Here is a 20,721-nt window from a genome sequence, read left to right as displayed (position 1 = left end):
TGAAGATGTAATGCCTGTTTGTGTTTAAAAATAGATGTATATGTGTATTCTTGATTCATCATGTTTTACCATCGATTTGAATATTATGCAGAGCTGAAGGTAGTTTAAAAATAGATATTTTTTGATTTTTTCTTTTTATCACAAACTGAAGGTTTGTATGCTAAATGTTCTTCAGGTAGATCTTGTTGGATTTGTTATATGGTGTGGAAGTCTTGATTTCGTTGGCCGAACTTCGGAATGTAATCAAGGTTATAAAATGGATTTCAACTTGATTGATGAAGAGGTAATGTCTATTTGTGTTTAAAAATAGATGTATATGTGTGTATTCTTGATTCATCATGTTTTACCATCGATTTGAATATTATGTAGAGCTGAAGGTAGTTTAAAAATAGATATTTTTTGATTTTTTTATTTTATCACAAACTGAAGGTTTGTATGCTAAATGTTCTTCAGGTAGATCATGTTGGATTTGTTATTTGGTGTGGAAGTCTTGAGTTCGTTGGCCGAACTTCGAAATGTAATCATAACATCAAATAGATCTCAACTTTATTGATGAAGAGGTAATGTCTGTTTGTGTTTAAAAATAGATCTATATGTGTTTAAAATAAATCAGGTAATTGTTATTCTTTTGCTAATTGTTAATATACTTTGTAATCAGTTCTTCTTCTTCTTCTTCTTCTTCGTTATTTCTTGAGCTTTGTTACATCTTTTCCAGATTGAAGTTTCTTCAAATCGTCATCTTTCCAATGCTTCCATCGATTCTTCTCTCGCTAAATCTGGTAACAATCCGTGACCTAATTTCTTTCGTGATTCTATGAAATTTGTTTGATATGTTTGTACCTTTTGATTTTGTCTTTGATTTGTTATTGTTTATTCAGATGCTTGCATTGGTGTACCATGTGATTACGAGTAGATTGATTTTGATATGTTTGTAGTTTTTGTTTTTCACAATCTGTTTTGTTGGTTTATTCACACATGTTTCATTCATAGATCTCTATAATCCATATTTTTGGTTTCAAATATGTTTCCTGAGTTATTTACAGTTATATCACACCAAATATTTGTTATTTGTATTGAGTTGGTATATTGGGATTAAATACTGAACTGGTGGAATGACAGCAAGTCCAAGTTATGCTTCAAGCTGTCTCGATCTATTTGGAGGCGGATAGGTGGCTTTGGGAGGTCTGAAAAACAGAATTGATAAATTTAGGGAAAATGGGGTTGAAAGATGATAACCCAACAGTTGAGGATCTCATTCTACAGCTTCGATAAATTCAAGGGTTTTCTCAAATAATGCTTCCTAGATTTTTGAAGACCGACAAATGTCCAAAGAAGCAGCACTGTGGACATTTGTCGGTCTTTTTCGGTCTTCAAACATCTAGGAACCATTATTTGAGAATACCATTGAATTTATCGGAGCTGTAGAATGAGATCCTCCACTGTTGGGTTATCGTCTTTTAAACCCATTTTCCCTAAATTTATTGATTCTGTTTTTCAACAGGGATGTAATGCAATGATTCCTCTCAATTGAATAGACGGACACTTGCTTCCTCTCAAAGGGTTATGGAGTGGTTATAACAGCTGATCATGCTATGGACTGTTATAACTAACCACTGCTCCTTATAAAGACTGATGGACTTAAAGACTGATGAGACCTATCAACTGTTGAAGACAAAGCCCTGTTAAAGACAAGCACTTATGTACCTAAGGCCTGATCAACCAAAGGAAAACCACTGGTCAGTAACAGCAATGGTTTAGCATCTACAGCGGATTCAACATTAGTATTTATGTATCAGTTTTTCTTATGTAACAGTGTTTAGATTTTGTTACAGCTTCGATGATGGTTGTTAGATTTATGAAAATGGGTAACAATTTCGGATTGGGTATATTCATTCACAGTTTTATGATATTTCAGTGTCTATGATGAAAATTATGTTGCTTCCATGATTGACTGCTCCCCATGTTGATTCGATTAATGGTATGTTATGTAATTGCTACACTTTGAATATTATTTTTAGTGACTAAGTACTGCTTTAGTGAATTGGTTAGTAGGAAAACTGTTAGAATCTGTTGAGCAGTGTTCGCTTCAACAGACCTTATCATCTGTTGATCATGGTCTGTTAAAGCACTGTTGTTAAACATTCTCTGTTGAACTGCATCATCTGTTAGTCCATAGCAAAGGTTCTCTTTGGCAGACCTTTGGTTGAACCGTCTCGGTGTTTATCAGCAGATGTTCATCATGATGCGTGTGTAAACAGATGTTTGAAATCCTCTGTTGAACTGTATCATCTGTTAAGGCACAGCAGATGTTAGCAACCTATATTGTGGAATGATCAGCAGATGTTATGTTTGGCAGACCTTTGTTTCAACAGCAGATGTTTCAGATGTTTAAAGATTGTATCATCTGTTAAGTAACAGCAGATGTTAGCTTTATGATGCTTTTGTATTCATATTCAGCAGCAAAGGTTGTGTTTATCAGCAGAGGTTATTTTCTATAATAGTCTTTGTGTTTATCAGCAGAGGTTGTTTGGAACAACAGACTACTTGAACATATTTTCTGTTTCACAGAGCTTTTGGTTTGTCAAACGGTATCTAAATAGAGGTTGAGTGCATAAATTTCTTTGTAGTCAGAGGTTAATTCAAGTGAAGTTATGACAATGATCACCCATAAATTTGTTGAAGTCTTTTAAGTGTCAATGATTGCCCATAAATTTGTTGAAGCCTTTTAAGTATCGATGACTGCCCATAAATGTACAGAGTATAATTCAAGTTGTAATGTATCATGAAGAGCCAATTAAAATATATGGAGAATGTACAACAAAGGTTTAAGTTTGATAAGCATAGATGAATATAATTTAAATATTCGTAAGTCATAAGTTTTCAAAATATAGAAGTTTGATACATCACCATCCCATAATTTATCTCAAATGAGATAATACCAACAACCACAACTATCTGTAGACTTTCTTTAAGATCAGCTTGGCTTTTTCTTCAGAGTAGACAAATTTGCATCTCATATTTCTGTAGATACCATTGGGATTCGTGAACTTCTTGGTGAATTGACAAGCCGCGTATCTAAATCCCTTGCCATGCTTCTCCCGTCGAAAGTCAATTACAGTGTCAACTCCATTCAGATTTTCAACTGTCATCTTCAATGTTCAATGAATCCTTGATAAAGACGCTACTTTCACATTCAGACGCTTAAAAATAAATATAAAATACCAATAATTAATAAGAAATAAATAATGTATTTAAGGAAAGTAACAAAAAAACAGCTTAATCGTCACAAACATTTAACATCCAAAGAATGAGGAATAATATATTAACAGAATAAACTTACAAAATGTTTGCTGCAGTACCATACGAATTGTTAGGGGTATACATCAGGATCAACTTCATAATCTGAGACAGCGGCATCAAAATCTGCATCGTCGATATCATCGGATGATTCATTCGATACAACATAATCACTACCAGAATCTGTGTCATTGGATTCTTCAACATCCGACTGGTGATCCAGATCCTCGGTAATTGGAGAAACTTCTAAATTGGGTGAGGAAGTATCGTCTATCGGACTGTCATTGGATTTGCGTGCAACAATCTCACATCCATTCAAATCAAAGGCAGTAAGCAGAAAGATGTAATCCACTATGTATCTTAAAACAAGTACAATTCCTGTTTGCATACCCATATAGTGTACAACCTTTTCCCATCCATCAGTTATAAAGTAACAATTTCGAAGAGGATCACGTTGAAGTACTACATCAAAAGAGTCCCACTGATTCACATAGATCTTAAATGTCTCTTTATGTTTACCAACTCCAATACTGACGTTAACTAACTCCTTGGGTATTAGCTGAACAAAAAGATATAAAATTATGAAATCAACAAAGGTACAGTAAAATTAACAACTATATCACTAATTACTATAGTAACATTAAAGTATTGGATTAAAATACCAAAACTTACCAACACGTCCTTACAAACATCAGTAAAACTATGGGAGAATGAATCCATACATCCAAAGTTCCTCTCAAACGATATTGATGTGAACATAGAAATCATTGGGAGTTTTGTTGGATAATGATGAACTTTTTCAAAAGGTGTCAGCAGATATGTGTATGGTGCAGTTTTTTTAAATACCAACAGACATCCTTCTTTCAATGAAAGGTCAAAGACAACTGAGGACCATCCTTCTTTTAGAGCAAAACTTCCATTATGTTTTGAGAATCGGTAATCCCATCTCATACCGTTTACACACTCTATAACGCCAACGTTACCAGGAACTTCTTTAAGTAAATGATTGTTTGCAGAGTTTTGTGGTATTATTTGTTGAGTTCAAGTATTTAAGTATTGGCAACTGTTATATGTGAATTAATTGTTAACAATAAAACTGTAGAAAATGGTTTTAATGTAATAATCTTACCAAGATTTTGGAATTAAGAGAATCCAAATATTTATAAAAAGACATCTTCCAAGATATGATGTTTCTGGTTAAAAATCAAAGAAAAAATGAGACAATGTATTTTATCAGATAGTTCATTATTTATAAAGACTGTGATAACAAATATGAACCAACAATGTTTAACATATCTATGTCATTCAAATAACGCATTTAATATTTATCGATTTATCTAGAGTATATCAATAAATAAAGATTCCTCTAAAAACTGTAGAATCGAGTACCACTGTCAATAACTTTTTTTTTCTGCAAGTCCATAAATAAAAGATTTGTCATTTAATCATATTCTTTAATATCAAGTAAGATAAACAACAAAATATACCTTATCGATTGCTTTCAAGAATCCAAATGTAACACTATATCAAAGAAAACTTCAAATCGGAAACATTATAAAAAATAAAAAAAAAAAGCTTGTAAAATTAAATTGATATATCATCTAAAACATGCAATACATTGAGAACAGTCTTCATAACAGTTGTTAATCATGTGCATATGAAACTAATGTATATACAAATTTTAATAAATATTATTATACTTTGATCGAAGTTGTTGATGATGTCAAAAGTAAGAAGTATTCAAGTGCAGTGATTCAATATTGAAATGGACATCGGTGATTAAAACTTGAAGCACTTTTTATGAGATTAGACAAACAATTTTGTAAAGGGGATTTGGAGAGTTGTTAAAAAGGTAAATTATGTTTCTATCTGCCTCTATGTAAAAAGGTAAACCGCCATTGAGATAAGGAAGTTACATTTTACCCCCTAATAATACAGTTGTCATTTTCAAATAATTCAAATCATTTTCAAATAATTCAAACCATTTTCAAAATACTTTGAAAGTCTTTTTCTTGAGTGCTCAACACTCTTCTTCATTCAGATATTTGAAATTATGGATGCAGATAATAGAATTTCAAGTATGAACTGTTCTTTCAAGCAAGTCAAAGTCAAGTCTGTGCTGAAGCAAGGAAAAAAAGGAAGCGTGTTCTGCAACAAAAGCGAAACAACAGTGATTCTCATAGTACATCAACATCCGATTCTTTTAAAAGAATTCATTATTAAACACTGCAAGTGGTATGTCTTATAGGTTTGCAAACAAAATTTTACAAGAAATACATATTTATATGTTATGTTTTGGGAATCCTTACACATGTTTCGTATTTTACAAGTTTCAACAACCAATGTTGAAAAAAGGAATGTGTATCATTTTCCTGCTTATGCTACTCCAAATATTAGTAGTAATTTGTTTCACCCATCTACAGAAGTAAAAGGTATACTTACTGCAGATATGTTTTGGATACAGATAACACAATTTCAAGTAAATATGAAGTGCTCCTTCAAGCAAGTCAACGTCAAAGCTGTGCTGAAGAAACGGAAAAAAGGAAGTATGTTCTTCAACAAAAGAGAAACAACACAGGTTGTCATCCTACATCAACATCTGATTTTGTTGAAAGGATTCCATTTTTAAATACTTCAAGTGGTATGTGTTATAGTTTTGCAAACAAAATTTAAAAGAAATATGTATGTATATTTTATGTTTTTGGGATCCTTACATATGTTCTATTTTACAAGTTTCAACCACCAATGTTGAAAGAAGGAATGTGTATCATCTTCCTGGTTATGCCACTCTAAATATTAGTAGTAATTTGTTTCATTCATCTACAGAAGTAAAAGGTATACTTACTGCAGATAATTTTTGGTAATTTCAAATAATTTTCACAATACTTTCAAAGTTCTTTTCTCGAGTGGTCAACAATCTTCTTCATTCAAGTATTTTAAATTATGGATACAGATAGCACAATTTCAAGTAAGTATGAAGTTAACCTTCAAGCAAGTGAACGTCAAAGGTGTGCTGAAGAAAGAGAAAAAAGGAAGTATGTTCTTCAACAACAGAGGTTGTCATCCTGCATCAACATCTGATTCTGTTGAAAGGATTCCATTTTCAAATACTTCAAGTGGTATGTGTTATAGTTTTGCAAACAAAATTTAAAAGAAATATGTATGTGTATGTTATGTTTTTGGAATCCTTACATATGTTCTATTTTACAAGCTTCAACCACCAATGTCGAAAGAAGGAATGCGTATCACCTTCCTACTTATGCTACCCCAGATATTAGTAGTAATGTGTGTCACTCATCTACAAAAAAAAAGGTAAACTTACTGCAGATATTTTTTTCTAATTTAATTATGAATTGTAGTTTTGTTCATTTATTTTATATACTTTTGTCTTATAAGATTCATCAAGAAAAATCTCATCAAGGAATGTACATCACACTCCTTTTGGAAGTACTAAGCAAACATCCTATTTTGTTGAGAGGACTCCATTATCAGATATTACAAATTGTATGTTTTAAATTTTTGGAAACAAAATATTTGTTTAATCTTAGTTTTTATGAATTGTTATATATGTCTTATTTTACAAGCTTCAATATAGGTGGAATATCTAAAATTGAATTACCAATGAGTGAAGAGATGTTAGCAGATTCTGTGGTTAAGAAGATTCATGGAATTTCTAAAGGTATAAGATACGAATGTAAATTCTTGTTAAGTTTTCAATATGTAGATAACTTATGTTGACTTATAAAGTTGCTAAGTCTATAGATTATATTGATCATGGAGATGCCATCTTTGTGTGTTCTAAATGTGATGCAATGTTATGGGAAGATGAAATGCTTAGGGGAAATCAAAAACATAAGAAAACATCCTATTCTCTTTGTTGTTCAAATGGAGATGTTGAGCTACCATCACCTCTTACACCTCCTCCATTACTACGTCATTTATATAAAAGTCATACCTCACAGTCTCGCAATTTCATGGATAATATTCGAGCATATAACATGATGTTTTCCTTCACATCTCTTGATGGGAAGGTTGACAAAAGTTATCAGAGAGGTAAAGGTTCTTATGTATTTAGACTACAAGGTCAGAATTATCATCGAATGGGTAGTCTACTTCCGGACGATGGGGAAGAACCCAAATTCTCACAGGTTTACATATATGATTCACAAAACGAAGTGGTAAATCGTCAAAAAGCTGTAAGGTAATTTCTTTATGATAATTGTGGCATTTATGAATATATATTTTGCTTCTCAGTATATTTACATTCATTATCATTTGAAATGAATGTAAATTTTAACATTTTATATTTCTGGCAGTTCTCATATAGAATTCAAAACTACAAGAAACAATCAGCTTGATAGTACAACCATCAAGGGTCTTAAAGATATGTTGGATTCTTGCAATCGTCTTGTCCAGTCCTTCAGAATGGTAAGAGATTGTTTTCAAGAAAATGAGTTTCAAGATGTAAGTTTGAAGCTTATTGGAACAAGAGATAAGGATGGAAGAGTTCACAATTTGCAAACAACATCAGAAATTGTTGCGTTAATAAATGGTGATTTTGATGGAGCATTTGATAAACTGGACATTGTTGTTAGAAAGAAGTCTGGTGGTCTTCAAAGAATTAGTGAGCTTCATCCCTCTTACCTTGCTTTGCAATATCCACTTATTTTCCCATATGCAGAAGATGGTTATAGAATTGGTATTAAACATAGAGGGATTGCGATTGATAATGAGGTACTTAGAACCAATCTTACAATTAGAAAATTCTTTTGTTACAAAATTCAAGATGGACAGAATCAGTTTTCATTGTTACTTAATGCGAAAAAACTATTTCAGCAGTTTTTGGTTGATGGATACACGATGATAGAATCTGCCAGGTTGAATTATATAAGGACACAACAACCTAAACTTAGAACGCAAAGTCTTAAGAACTTGAATGCTACTATTGAAAGTGGAGAGAATAATGCCTCAAGTTGTGGTAAACCTATACTTTTACCTTCATCATTTACTGGTGGTTCTAGATATATGATGCAAAACTACTTGGATGCTATGGCAATTTGCAAGTCTGTTGGATATCTCGATTTATTCATAACGGTGACTTGTAATCCAAACTGGCCTGAGATTTACAGGTGTTTGCACGATAAAGCTCTTAATGCTAAAGACAGACCGGATATTATCTCTAGATTATTCAAGTGTAAATTGGATCATCTTATAAAAGATTTCAAGAAAGATAAATTCTTTGGTGATATACAAGTAGGTACCCTTTAGTTATATTTTTTACTTTGAACATCTAATTATATTTATCTAACAGCTCACTGTTGAAAAATTTCAGTTATGTAAACAGTGGAATTTCAGAAGCGTGGACTCCCACATGCTCACATATGTTTGTTCTTGGGTGCTGAAAGCAAATTTCCAACTGCATCTGATATTGATCGTGTTATTAGTGCTGAGATACCAGATAAAGAAAGAGATCCTGAATTATATGAGCTTGTCAAGCAATTTATGATTCATGGACCATGTGGTACAAACAACCCACTTTGTCCATGTATGGTTAAGCAAAAATGTTCTAAAAAGTTTCCCAAAAAATATGTAGATGAGACTTGTGTTGATTCTGAAGGATATCCTGTCTATCATCGTCGTCAAACAAGTAATACAGTAGTAAAGAATGGTGTGACACTTGATTATAGATTTGTAGTTCCTTACAATGCTCTCCTGCTCAGAAAGTATCAGTGCCACATTAACATTGAATGGTGCAACCAGTCAGGTTCTATCAAATATTTGTTTAAATATATTAATAAGGGGCCTGATAGAGTCACTGCTTCTGTTTTTCAAGCCAATAGCACCAAGAATGATACGGAACAGAATGTAGCTGTAGATGAGATAAAAGCATACCTTGATTGTAGATATATCTCTGCTTGTGAAGCTGCTTGGAGAATATTCATGTATGATATACATTATAGATCTCCAGCTGTTGAAGTATTACCTTTTCATTGTGAAGATGGTCAAAGTATTGTGTATAACGATCATGATAATTTGTGTGATTTTGTTACTAATCCAACTGTGAAAATGACAATGTTCACAGAGTGGATGAATTGTAATAAAGTCGATGAATTTGCCAGGACATTGAGGTATGTTCAGTTTCCGGGATATTATGTATAGAATACTAAAAATCGCAAGTGGAATCGAAGAAAGCATCCGTATGGATCAATTGGGAGGATACATTATGTCCCACCATCACTTGGTGATTGTTATTACCTAAGGATTTTACTGAATCATATTAAGGGACCAACCTGTTTTGAAGATATAAAAACAGTTGATGGGCAGGTTTTTCAAACATTTAAAGATGCATGTTTTGCACGGGGACTGTTGGATGATGATAAAGAATATGTTAATGCTGTCAAAGAAGCTATCACATGGTCAACCAGAGATTTCTTGAGGACTTTTTTTTTTTGTAATGTTGTTGCTGTCAAATTCGATATCTCGTCCTGGTGTTTTTTGGTCAGAAACGAAGTCCCTGTTATGTGAAGACATTTTGTATCAGCAACGAAAGATAACTGGTATTGCAGGTAATGTGATTATTTTATTAAAGTTATATACAACTACATTAAAATTATGCAATAGCTCTATTATTGGGAAAAAACTAATACTTTTTTCAACATTTGTTTTAGATTTGGATCTTCAACAAGAAGAACTTGAAAATATCTGTCTATCTGAAATTGAAAAGTTGCTACTTACCAATGGAAGTACAGTGAGAAATTTTAATGATATGCCAAGTGTTCCGGACAATTATGTTTCATCGTCGAACAATCGATTGATAATGAAAGAATTATCGTATGACAGACTAGCTCTTCAAAGGGAACATGATGGTTATGTAAAGTGTTTAACTGCCAAATAGGAAAGGATATATAAAATTGTTATGGAAGCGATTGAAAAAGGTGATGGAGGTGTGTTTTTTGTATATGGTTATGGTGGAACTGGAAAGACATTCCTTTGGAAGACATTCTCAGCTGCATTACGATCAAAAGGTGAAGTTGTATTGAATGTTGCATCCAGTGGAATTGCTTCACTTTTGCTGGATGGTGGTAGAACTGCTCATTCAAGGTTTGTAATTCCAATCAACATTAATGAGAATTCAATATGTTCGATAGAGCCTAATATTGAGTTAGGTGATTTAGTTAAAAGAGCAACATTGATTATTTGGGATGAAGCACCTATGACTCACAAGCATTGTTTCGAGGCTCTTGATAGAACAATGAGAGACATATCACATTCCAGTCAACCGAGCATGTAATCCAAGCCGTTTGGGGGAAAGGTAATTCTATTTGGTGGTGATTTTAGACAAATTCTTCCGGTCATCCCTAAAGGTACCAGAACAATGATAGTCAATGCTTCTTTGAATTCTTCATATATATGGCGGCACTGTCAAGTACTAAAGCTAACTGAGAATATGAGATTAAGAGTTGGTTGTCAAGAAGCAGATTTGAAAGAAATAAAGGAATTTGGAAAATGGATTTTAAAGCTTCGTGATGGTCTGCTTGGTGAAGAAAATGATGGTGAGATTAATATTGAAATACCAGATGATTTACTTATTCATGACCAAGTCAATCCTATTTCTTCTCTCATTTCATTTATATATTCGGACATGAATAAGTTTTTGTGGGATTTAACGTATTTCTAACAAAGAGCGATTCTTGCTCCAACTAATGAAGTAGTGGATTCAATAAATAAAGAGTTGTTAGAGAGTCTGCCTGGTGAAGAAAAGGTTTATTTTAGTTCAGATAGTTCATGTCAATCGGAGGAAGAATCAGAGCTTAATATGGTATTGTTTCCTCCTGATGTGTTAAACAATCTTCGTTTATCTGGTTTACCTAACCATAAATTAGTACTGAAACTTGGTGCTCCAGTCATGTTACTCAGAAACATTGATCAGGCAAATGGATTGTGTAATGGTACACGTTTACAAGTCACGAGGCTCGAAAAAGTTGTGATTGAAGCAAAAATTATCACAGGGACTAATATAGGTCATCATACTTTGATATCAAGACTGAAGGTGACACCTTCCAATAAAAGAATACCAGTGAAGATTTCTCGAAGACAATTCCCACTTTCACTGTGTTTTGCTATGACAATAAATAAAAGTCAAGGACAATCATTGGAGCGTGTTGGTTTATATCTTCCACGTCCAGTGTTTAGTCATGGCCAGCTCTATGTTGCTGTATCTAGAGTAAAAAGTAGGAAGGGGTTGAAAATTTTGATTTGTGATAAAGAGAAACGAGTATGTACAACCACTACTAATGCGGTTTACAAAGAAGTTTTACAAAATCTATGATGATACTAGACTTCTGTCAACCTGGCAATGTCTGTTGGGTATAATGGAGGAACTGTTGTTACATTTCTTGGAAAGCAATACAACTTTTTGAAAGCATCTGATACTTGCTCTGCATTAAGCCTATCCTGAGAACACATGTTGTTAATAACATTATCTTCAAGTACATGCCTGATGAGGCTCGATTTTTTAAGGCATACGATGAAGTTATTTGGATTGCAGTTGCCTGTTGAAGCTGTGTTGTAGCAAGTTCTAGAAGCTCCGGGTCTCCACGAATGGTTTGAAGGAGCCATAGAAGCTGGAAATCCCGAGGAGATGTTTTGAAAGAAGTTGGTGTGACTCAAACCTTTTTCTTATTGCTTCTTTGTATCAATGAATTTATATTTTATTAAATAGAATGTGACACCCGTTCTTTCACTAAAGTTTGATTAGGTGTTGCTTTTGATTACTTGGAATTAGCTCTTCAGAAAGTCCTGAAGGTTCATTCTTTTTCTTGGAGATCTCAAGATAGGAGGATATGGCTAAAGATCTGTAGCGATTGGGCTCATATATCTGGTTTGCTGTCATGACTAGCAAGCTTGATGAAAGCATATCTATCTTGGAGTTAGGCAAAAGGTATACACAATTAACTTAAATAAGTCCCAATTAATCTCATCGGTGTACTATGACTCTGATATGGTTAGAGATCCAATGAATTCGGTGATGTTCTTCTTTACAATCAAGCTTTGGAAAGTATTGCAATACCTATGGTAAGAATAGCTACAGCGTTTATTTTTTTTCTTGAAATGCATGCGTAGACACTGAATCATTTGTTTTATATATGCATCTTTTTAGCTTTCTCTTGAACTAAAGGCAAGATTGGAATTGGTCATCTGATACCGATAGATAAGAATTATATTACATGGTTCTTATTATTGATGTTTTAAACTAAATATAGGTATAGGGGTCGTTCTGTAATTAGTAGATAGTTGGTTTATGTTGTAATTAGATTAGTTAGAAAGTACGAGGACCGGAAGCGACAAGATGAAAGTTTGAAACCTACAAACTAAAGGGATCGACATCTCTCTGGTCGCACCCCTTCAGATTGGCGGCAACAAGAACAGACAAAAGGGACGTGATTCTTCAAGGCACCTCTTCAAGATCAATCTCAACCACAAGTTCAAGAGTCGCAACCGTTCATGAAGAGATACGTCTCTACAATCGCATCTATTCATATAGTATATATAGGGTTCAAGTATGTCAATTGTAATCATCACTTTTCATTCAATACAAGCAAGTTTATTATTCTTTGATTCTCAATTCTTTTATATTCAAACCTGTGATTTGCAAGTTCGAATACCAACTGTGGTATCAGAGCACCACGTTAATCGATCCAGGAAGCAAGAAAGAAAAATCTCAGTGCAAGATTACGAGCAAGAAACGATAATCTGGGTTTGCCGATTGAATCAGAGAACCGGGCGACGGTGTTCGATTTCGTAAGTGTGTTTTTTTCTTTTGACTTAATCGAACCACAATAAAGAATTTGTTTTATTCTTGCCTTGGGAATAGTAAAGAACATGGGGATAATCAATGCAATTTTGTTTGTTTGAAATCAATTCAAAAGCAAATACACGCACCTGTGTTCTTATTTAAAAAAAGAAAAAGGAAATTAAAAGGCAAGAAAATAATTGTGGGTGGAACTAGTGTTCAAAAGAAAAAGAAATTAAGTTTTTTTGTACATTGAAAAGGGGATCATTAGCATGTTTTAAAATAAAGCAAGTCAATTTTCGAATCATAAACGATACGTATAGCAAGAAATCGAACCCGTATCGGTTCTAGCAAGTCAAACCGATTCTTGGTTCAAATAGCAAGTTCCGGATCGTTTGGTTCAAAATAGCAAGTAGCACGTCGAATCATCATGATTCAGTCTAGCAAGAAACAACCATTCTTGGTCAAAGCAAGAAAAAGCAAGTACAGCGGGTCGATCAAATTAAGTCCAATTAGCAAGTTGGTTGGATAGTTTTGATCAAATTCGCAACAGCAAGTTAGCAAGAATCTGATCAGCAAGTCGGTCAGAACCTGATTAGCAAGTGGGTCAGGGTACACAAAAAAAATCTGATTAGCAAGTCGGTCAGAAACGCAAGAACCTGGTTAGCAAGTTGGTCAGGCGCAAGTACTAAGTAAGAAATTTGATCTACACGGTCAAAAGAAAAGGATCATCCGATCACAAGCAAGATAGGCAAGAAAAACAAGGCAAGAAAGAAAGGAGGCATGACAGAAAAAGAAGGAAATGTATCAACGTCACTCCACGAGCAAGGGAATGTATCTCTTCAATGCCCAAAATTGAAAGAGGCGAATTACACCCAATGGGCAGTTATGATGGAAACAATCTTGAAGGCATATAGTCTTTGGGAAACAGTTGTTTCAACGGAAGGGATAAACGAAAAGAAGGCGCACACAACGAAAGCAATTATCTTCCAAACACTACCGGAAGATGTTTTGATGCAAGTTGCGCAATACGAAAAAGCAAAGGAAGTATGGGATGCAATCAAAGTTCGTTATCTCGGAGCAGATCTGGTTCAGAAAGCACGTCTACAAACTTTGAGGAGCGAACTAGAAGTTTTAAAGATGGATGAGAACGAAACAGTAAGTAGTTTCGCAAGCAAGTTGAGTGGTATAAAATCCAAATTTAAAACTCTCGGTACCATTATCAAAGACAAGAAACTCGTAAGGAAATTACTCATCTCCGTTCCGAAGAAGTTCCTACCCATCGTGGCAAATATCGAACAATATTCGAAAATAGACAAAATGTCATTTGAAGAAACAGTGGGAAGAATAATAGCTTTTGAAGAACGTCTCAAAAGTCAAGACAAGCAAGAAGATAATAATCAAGGAGGACTCATGATGGCAAGTACAAATAATCAGTTTGAAAGTTTGCATCATGGAAAGGGCCGTGGTGTTCAAAACTATGGCAGAGGTCAAGGACAAGGATCTTTCAAAGCAGGAAGAGGACGTGGAAAAGATATGGGTCCAAGAAACCAAGAGAAGAGCAAGTTCAGATGTTATGATTGTGGAGAACTTGGTCATTTTGCAAGAGATTGCACCAAGTGGAAGGAAAAGGAGAAAGACACGCAACAAGAAACCAACCTCGCATTGGAAGAGAAGCCAATGCTACTGCAAGTCGAGCAAGTTGAAGACCTTTGTTAAACTATATTTAGTTTACGGGGGAGTATTGATGTTTTAAACTAAATATAGGTATAGGGGTCGTTCTGTAATTAGTAGATAGTTGGTTTATGTTGTAATTAGATTAGTTAGAAAGTACGAGGACCGGAAGCGACAAGATGAAAGTTTGAAACCTACAAACTAAAGGGATCGACATCTCTCTGGTCGCACCCCTTCAGATTGGCGGCAACGGGAACAGACAAAAGGGACGTGATTCTTCAAGGCACCTCTTCAAGATCAATCTCAACCACAAGTTCAAGAGTCGCAACCGTTCGTGACGTGATGTCGTGGTCACGCAAATTTAATCCCAAAAACAACTATGTAAATAGTGGTAAGCGGGTATCGAACACAGGGAGTTTGTGGAAAATGTGTTATTTGAAAGTTATCTAAGTTAACTAAAATTAAACTAATTGCAAGAAAAATAAAATTCACGAGTTGTTTTGATTTGATTGGTTTTAAAAACTAAGATTAATTAACTAATTTGCGAAATGAAACTTGAAGTTGTAAACAATTGAGAAATAAACGACTATCTTGTGTATCCGGTTTGCTTCAACTTTTGTGTTAATCATTTAACTAGAAAGAACTACATAGACATAGTTCATGCATAAACAATTGCAGTGATGAAAGGGGACGAAGTACTCAGATTCCGAGAACGTGAGGTTATCACCCGATGATCAATCAACCCTTACCCAAACCTAACTATACCCATGATATCCCGATTGCCAACGGCACCAAGAACGTATGGTTTCTAATTAGTTTAAAATAAGAATCAACCTGTTACTAACAATCGATTACACACCATAACAATCAATTTAAATGAAAAGAGATTGATATTCTAGAAATGCAAATAAGAACACAAAAGTCTAAACAAACCTTCACCACAAGATAGTCATTAAAGTACCTAGCCACTCATGGCTTTAACACACATCATGACAAAATAGAAATAACAATGTTCACAAGTTCCACCAACAAAGACAAGACCAGAATTTAGTGCCAAGATTGTTCCCCAAATGATTCTAGTGAAAAGATTATGCAAAAGATGTGTTCCCAAGCCTTCAAGACTCTAATTTATGCTCCCAAGTCGTGTTCCATTCAGGTGTAACCGAAGACCCATGATGAGGACCCTTAAAGCTCCATAAAACGGCCAATTAATGCAGGAGTTACCAATTTGGAACAATCGGCGCCGTAAGCTACGGCGCCTGCCGTAGCTTACGCCACCCAGCGAACAATACTCCTTCCATCAGCACCGTAAGGTACGGCAGGAGGCCGTAGCTTACGGTGAGCAGTGAACCTTTACGCCGCTTTGCTCCTGTCTTACGGCGGACAATTTGGCACTTCTTTGGGTGCCGTAGCCTACGGCAGAGGCCGTAGGTTACGGCCTTGAATGACTTTTTGCTCTCGTTTCCTTTGTTTCCCTTTGGTTCCCACACATTTCGATCACACCAGCCTCTAGCACCCTTCAAGCCCTCTAAAAGCTGCATCTTGTACACTTTAACACCTGCACCACCATTAACTTGTGATTACCTAATTCACGCGAATAACCGGATAAAATGTAGAATGTGCGTTAAGTTTAAGCCTTTTAAGGGTTGTCCTACGGACCACCCGTCACATCCCCACACTTACCCGTTGCTTGTCCCAAGCAACCACTTCAAAAACTGTTTTTAACCATAAGCGACCAATCATGCAAACCAAACCAAAGTGCCATCCTTTTACTAGCTTTTTATCAAACCACAAGACACACCCCTCACAAACTCTCGGTGACAAGAAAAATTAGCAAATTATGCTAAACCACTCAATGCGTATATGTGTGTGTGCGACAATAAGCTTGTATGAAAATCAAGTTGCCTCCTAACCAATGTCTAGCATGCTTTTGAATCAAAGAAACTTACGGGTTGTAATGGGGCTAGGTGCAAGGGTAGGAAAAGGAATATATATGTAGTAGCGAAGGATTTAACCCGGTCTTTTATTACACCATGAAACGAACAACTATCAAACTTAACTACTATATACAAACAACTAAACATCACCCTTTTTTTTTTTTATTTATATTTTTTTTCATTGCTTTTTCTTCTCTTTTTTTTTTTTTTCTTAACAACTAAATCACAAATTACTAAACAACCACTAATACTATAAAACCGGGTCAAATCGGGTAAATTTTTGGGTAACTAACTAGGGGGTAACAAATGATAGGCTTTAAGCACAAAATGGGCAACTAAATGTCCAAACCCCCGCCCCTCTCGCAACCATGCTCATATATATAATTAATGAGGTCCAACCCCCCAAATCCCACATTCGCACTCATCTAGACGAGGCATCCTAGAAGTCCCCTATCATCTTCAAAAGCATGTTGACTCTAGAATTTAACAAGTATTCACACACAAGTTCTATTAACACACAACACACAACGCCACTCAAACAAGGAAATATCACTAACAATCATGCGTGGCTCAATTCTCACCAAGAAAAGATTTGAAATGGGTGTCGGTGTGTCAAATGGAACAATATCAAGTTTTCAAATTTTTACACTTTCGCTTGGATTTGCAAAATTTTTGAATTTCTCAAAAATTTCCCCCATCCCCACACTTGGGATACATTGTCCCAATGTATGGTTTTGAGGGAAAGATCGCTTTCAACAAGAACATCCCCAATTGCTTATATTCTCAAACCCATTTTTTTTTTTTTTTATAGACACCACCAACGCTCACAACCCACAAACATATTAACACAAACACCACCCAACCTCCCAACCGCAACATAAACATAAACACATAAACATATATACAAAAATGTACAAAGGAGCGAAATACGACCTGGCTAGTAATACTTCGGCTGTGGAGGCCCAAAGATGGATGTCATCACATCCGTCCATTCACCAAAACCAAATGCTCCACCGCCACTACTGCTTCCTTGATCACTACTTGGATTTGCTTGTTGGTAACTCATAGCATGCGGATCCACCCATTGAGAGTGGTGCAATGGTGGGGTGGGGTATGACACACTACCATCATATGGTGGAAGTGTGGTGTAGTCCACAACGGGTGGATCTCCCACAACCGGTTGCCCCGCATGCCATTGATCGTGCATGCGCCTTTGCCGATCATCCAAGTAACGGTTATTCACCTCTTCTTCATGGGCATATCTATTAGCACGGTTCCATTGCTCATTTCTATCATAGCTTCTTTTGATAGCCCTCTCCGCACTAGCACCCAAAAAAGTTTGTTGATCAAATAACACTTGGTTTGGTTCACTCCATTCACCGAATGTGGGTGGCCGCCTTTGTTGAATGATTTGACCCATATCCCCCGAATGGGCCCAATACGAGTCATAAGCTTGTTGTGCATAGTCAAATGCACTCCCCACATAGCCAGATTGTACACCGGCTCCTTGAACCCCCGCTTGACCAACACCTCTTACTTGAGCATCTACCGTGAATGTGTCTTCGCGGTAATCATCATCCCCGCTCACTTCATCATCCGTTGACTCGGGCTCCTCTTCCTCCCCCGGTCGTAACGGTCTCGCGTCTACTTTTAACGCTCTCCACCTTCTACCATCCGTTTTCAACTTATGAAACCTATCCGATTCGGTGTACGTCCAATCCGACCCAAGATTCTTAAGGTCGAATGGTCTAAACCTCTTGTAAGAACCTCTTTCATCTCCTTTGATTGCCCCATACTTCTTGAGTAATGCCGTAATCAACCGGCAATGGGGTATAATCTTCCTTTCCCCGCTATTCTTGCTCAACCAAATGTTGTTTAGTACCAAAAATCGGAAAGGAACCTTGGGTGACCCATTCATCAACATATACAAAACTGGTACTTCTTGAAACCGCACCTCCATCTTGTCACCCCGCCTTGGCATGACATTGTACATGCACAACGTCAATAACAACTTCGCTTCCATCCTTAAATTTCTTCTATATAACTTCCCATGTGTTGTGCCCGGAAGGAAGAGGTAATCAAGCATGGCTTGCCATTGTTCATGTTTCGCGGGCTCATGATAAAGATCCCTAAGACTCGGGTAGATATATTCATTGGCCGGCCCATCATCAAACTTTGCCACCCGGCGCAAAGAATCATATGACATTTCCACTTTTACACCATTACACTTCCCAACTAACCGCATCTTGTTCGGAGCCTTGAATGGGGGACATTCGAGTGATGCCACCCACTCTTGAATCTGCGCGTCATACATTTTCTTCGTCTCACCATCATAGCATTTTGTGGCCGCTCCCCAACCCAACGCGTTAAACTTGGCGATGATCCCAAACGGGGCAAAATCCGCCTCCCGGATTTCTTTTTCACAAATAAACGCTTCTCCCCGTTGTTTTAACTTGTTCATTTGTTCGTGAAAAAGATCCTCTCTCCATTCCGCGGGTTGGTCTAATAATGAACCGGATGTCCAATCCGGTTTTGGCCCCCTTGGCGGTGCATCCTCCTCCGAATCCGGGTCACCAATCCGAGCCAATTTCCTCCTTTTCTGTTGTGCCGCATCCCCTTGGGAAGAACTTGCAATTCCCTTTCCTTTCCTAGACGCCATACCTACACACATTCACAACCAAACAAACAATTCAAGTTAGTTATCTTTATCCCATCTTCCCCACACTTGCTTCATGTTATAGATATAAATGTGCAAAAACCCAAAATTTTTATTTCTCAAACAAAATTTTGGCATGATGTCTCCTAAAATCAGAATTTTTCCAACAAAATTTCATAAAACATCAACACATTTATACTAATAACAATCAATGGTTTACAAAGTTCTACCTTCTATCTCATACAAGCAAGTGTGTAAGTAAAAACATAATGGAAACTTACAAACCTCAATGTACTTCAAAGAATGACAAAAATTGCATACCTTGGTGTTGTAGAAGATGAGAATCACTAAAGCTTGAAGTTCACACAAAAACCCACAAAAAGACCCAAATTTTCGGCACCTAGGGTTTGAAATTCGACCCAGAAAACTAAGGAATCTTCAAGATTCAATACTAAATCTGAATTCCTTGTGAAATTCCACCCAAAATGGACCCAAGAATCACCGAAATCGGACTTGTTTTGAGAAAGTTATGAAAGTGTGAAGGTTAGGGTTCTTAGAGTTCTTAGAGGTTAGAAGAGAAGAAGAAGAAGAAAGGTGTGGTTGGGGATTAATGGGAGAAGTGTGTGGTTGGGGATGGTTAGATAATTGTTTTATTATTATTATTAATAAATTTTCGGATTTTATAATATTTTTTTTTTTTTTACATACAAACAGCGACACGGCACCAGCCCCCAACTCCGCTCGGCGCCGTAAGCTACGGCACCACGCCGTAGCGTACGGTGATATCTGGGAATTTATGGTTGTCGTAAGACAGGAGCCTATCGCCGTAAGGTTCTAAAAGATTGATAGCCACCGTAAGCTACGGCCCCCCCACCGTAGCTTACGGCGAGTACTGGGCTCAGGGGGGCTGGAAAAACTTGTTTTAATTATATATATATATATATATATATATATTTTTTTTTATAAGTTTTCATAATTTTTAAGAAAAACATAAATTTTACCCTACCCCCCGTTAAAAACCCGTGTTGTCCTCAACACTATGTTCGGGAAATTCATGAAAATTTCCCCACACTTGTTTCAAACACCGGTTTAAACGAGACTTATTCAAAACGCAGTAAACTACACTAAATATTTACAAATACCAAACCTGGGCCTCTTTCACGTTTCTTCATCATCCACTGGGCGTAAAATGTAGCCCACTTTATCTAGCTCAAGGTTGTTGATATCATTCCCTTCCAAGTACGGTTTGAGGCGATGCCCGTTAACCGTTTGTTGCTTGTTTGTTCGTTCGTCTTGAATATCAACATCTCCGAACCTTCCCACTCTTCGGACAACGTAAGGACCCATCCACTTGCTTTTTAGTT

The 20,721-nt window shown here is 36.0% G+C and overlaps 2 protein-coding genes across 2 annotated transcripts; both read left to right on the top strand.

The window, feature by feature from the left end:
* Nucleotides 1–6,240: 6,240 nt before the first annotated feature.
* LOC110925217 lies at nt 6,241–10,192 on the top strand. The gene is made up of 6 exons (XM_022169184.1): nt 6,241–6,353; nt 6,882–6,976; nt 7,060–7,498; nt 7,614–8,550; nt 8,653–9,425; nt 9,919–10,192. Exons 1-6 carry the CDS (start codon nt 6,241–6,243, stop codon nt 10,190–10,192), a joined length of 2,631 nt encoding a protein of 876 aa, XP_022024876.1.
* Nucleotides 10,193–10,672: 480 nt separating this feature from the next.
* LOC110925219 (ATP-dependent DNA helicase PIF1-like) lies at nt 10,673–11,626 on the top strand. The gene is made up of 2 exons (XM_022169185.1): nt 10,673–10,850; nt 10,983–11,626. The coding sequence occupies exons 1-2, from the start codon at nt 10,673–10,675 to the stop codon at nt 11,624–11,626; spliced, it is 822 nt and encodes a 273-aa protein (XP_022024877.1).
* Nucleotides 11,627–20,721: the final 9,095 nt, after the last annotated feature.

Source organism: Helianthus annuus, chromosome 17 (genome assembly GCF_002127325.2).
Source record: "Helianthus annuus cultivar XRQ/B chromosome 17, HanXRQr2.0-SUNRISE, whole genome shotgun sequence".
Classification (NCBI taxonomy): domain Eukaryota; kingdom Viridiplantae; phylum Streptophyta; class Magnoliopsida; order Asterales; family Asteraceae; genus Helianthus; species Helianthus annuus.
This window is presented reverse-complemented; position numbering and strand designations above follow the sequence as displayed.

Coding starts and splice junctions, on each gene's coding strand:
- LOC110925217 (XM_022169184.1), top strand. CDS start 6,241: ATGGATACAGATAGCACAATTTCAAGTAAGTATGAAGTTAACCTTCAA. Junction 6,354..6,881: donor TATGTTCTTCAACAACAGAG/GTTGTCATCCTG, acceptor TTATTTTACAAG/CTTCAATATAGGTGGAATAT. Junction 6,977..7,059: donor GATTCATGGAATTTCTAAAG/GTATAAGATACG, acceptor CTAAGTCTATAG/ATTATATTGATCATGGAGAT.
- LOC110925219 (XM_022169185.1), top strand. CDS start 10,673: ATGATAGTCAATGCTTCTTTGAATTCTTCATATATATGGCGGCACTGT. Junction 10,851..10,982: donor GCTTGGTGAAGAAAATGATG/GTGAGATTAATA, acceptor TCTAACAAAGAG/CGATTCTTGCTCCAACTAAT.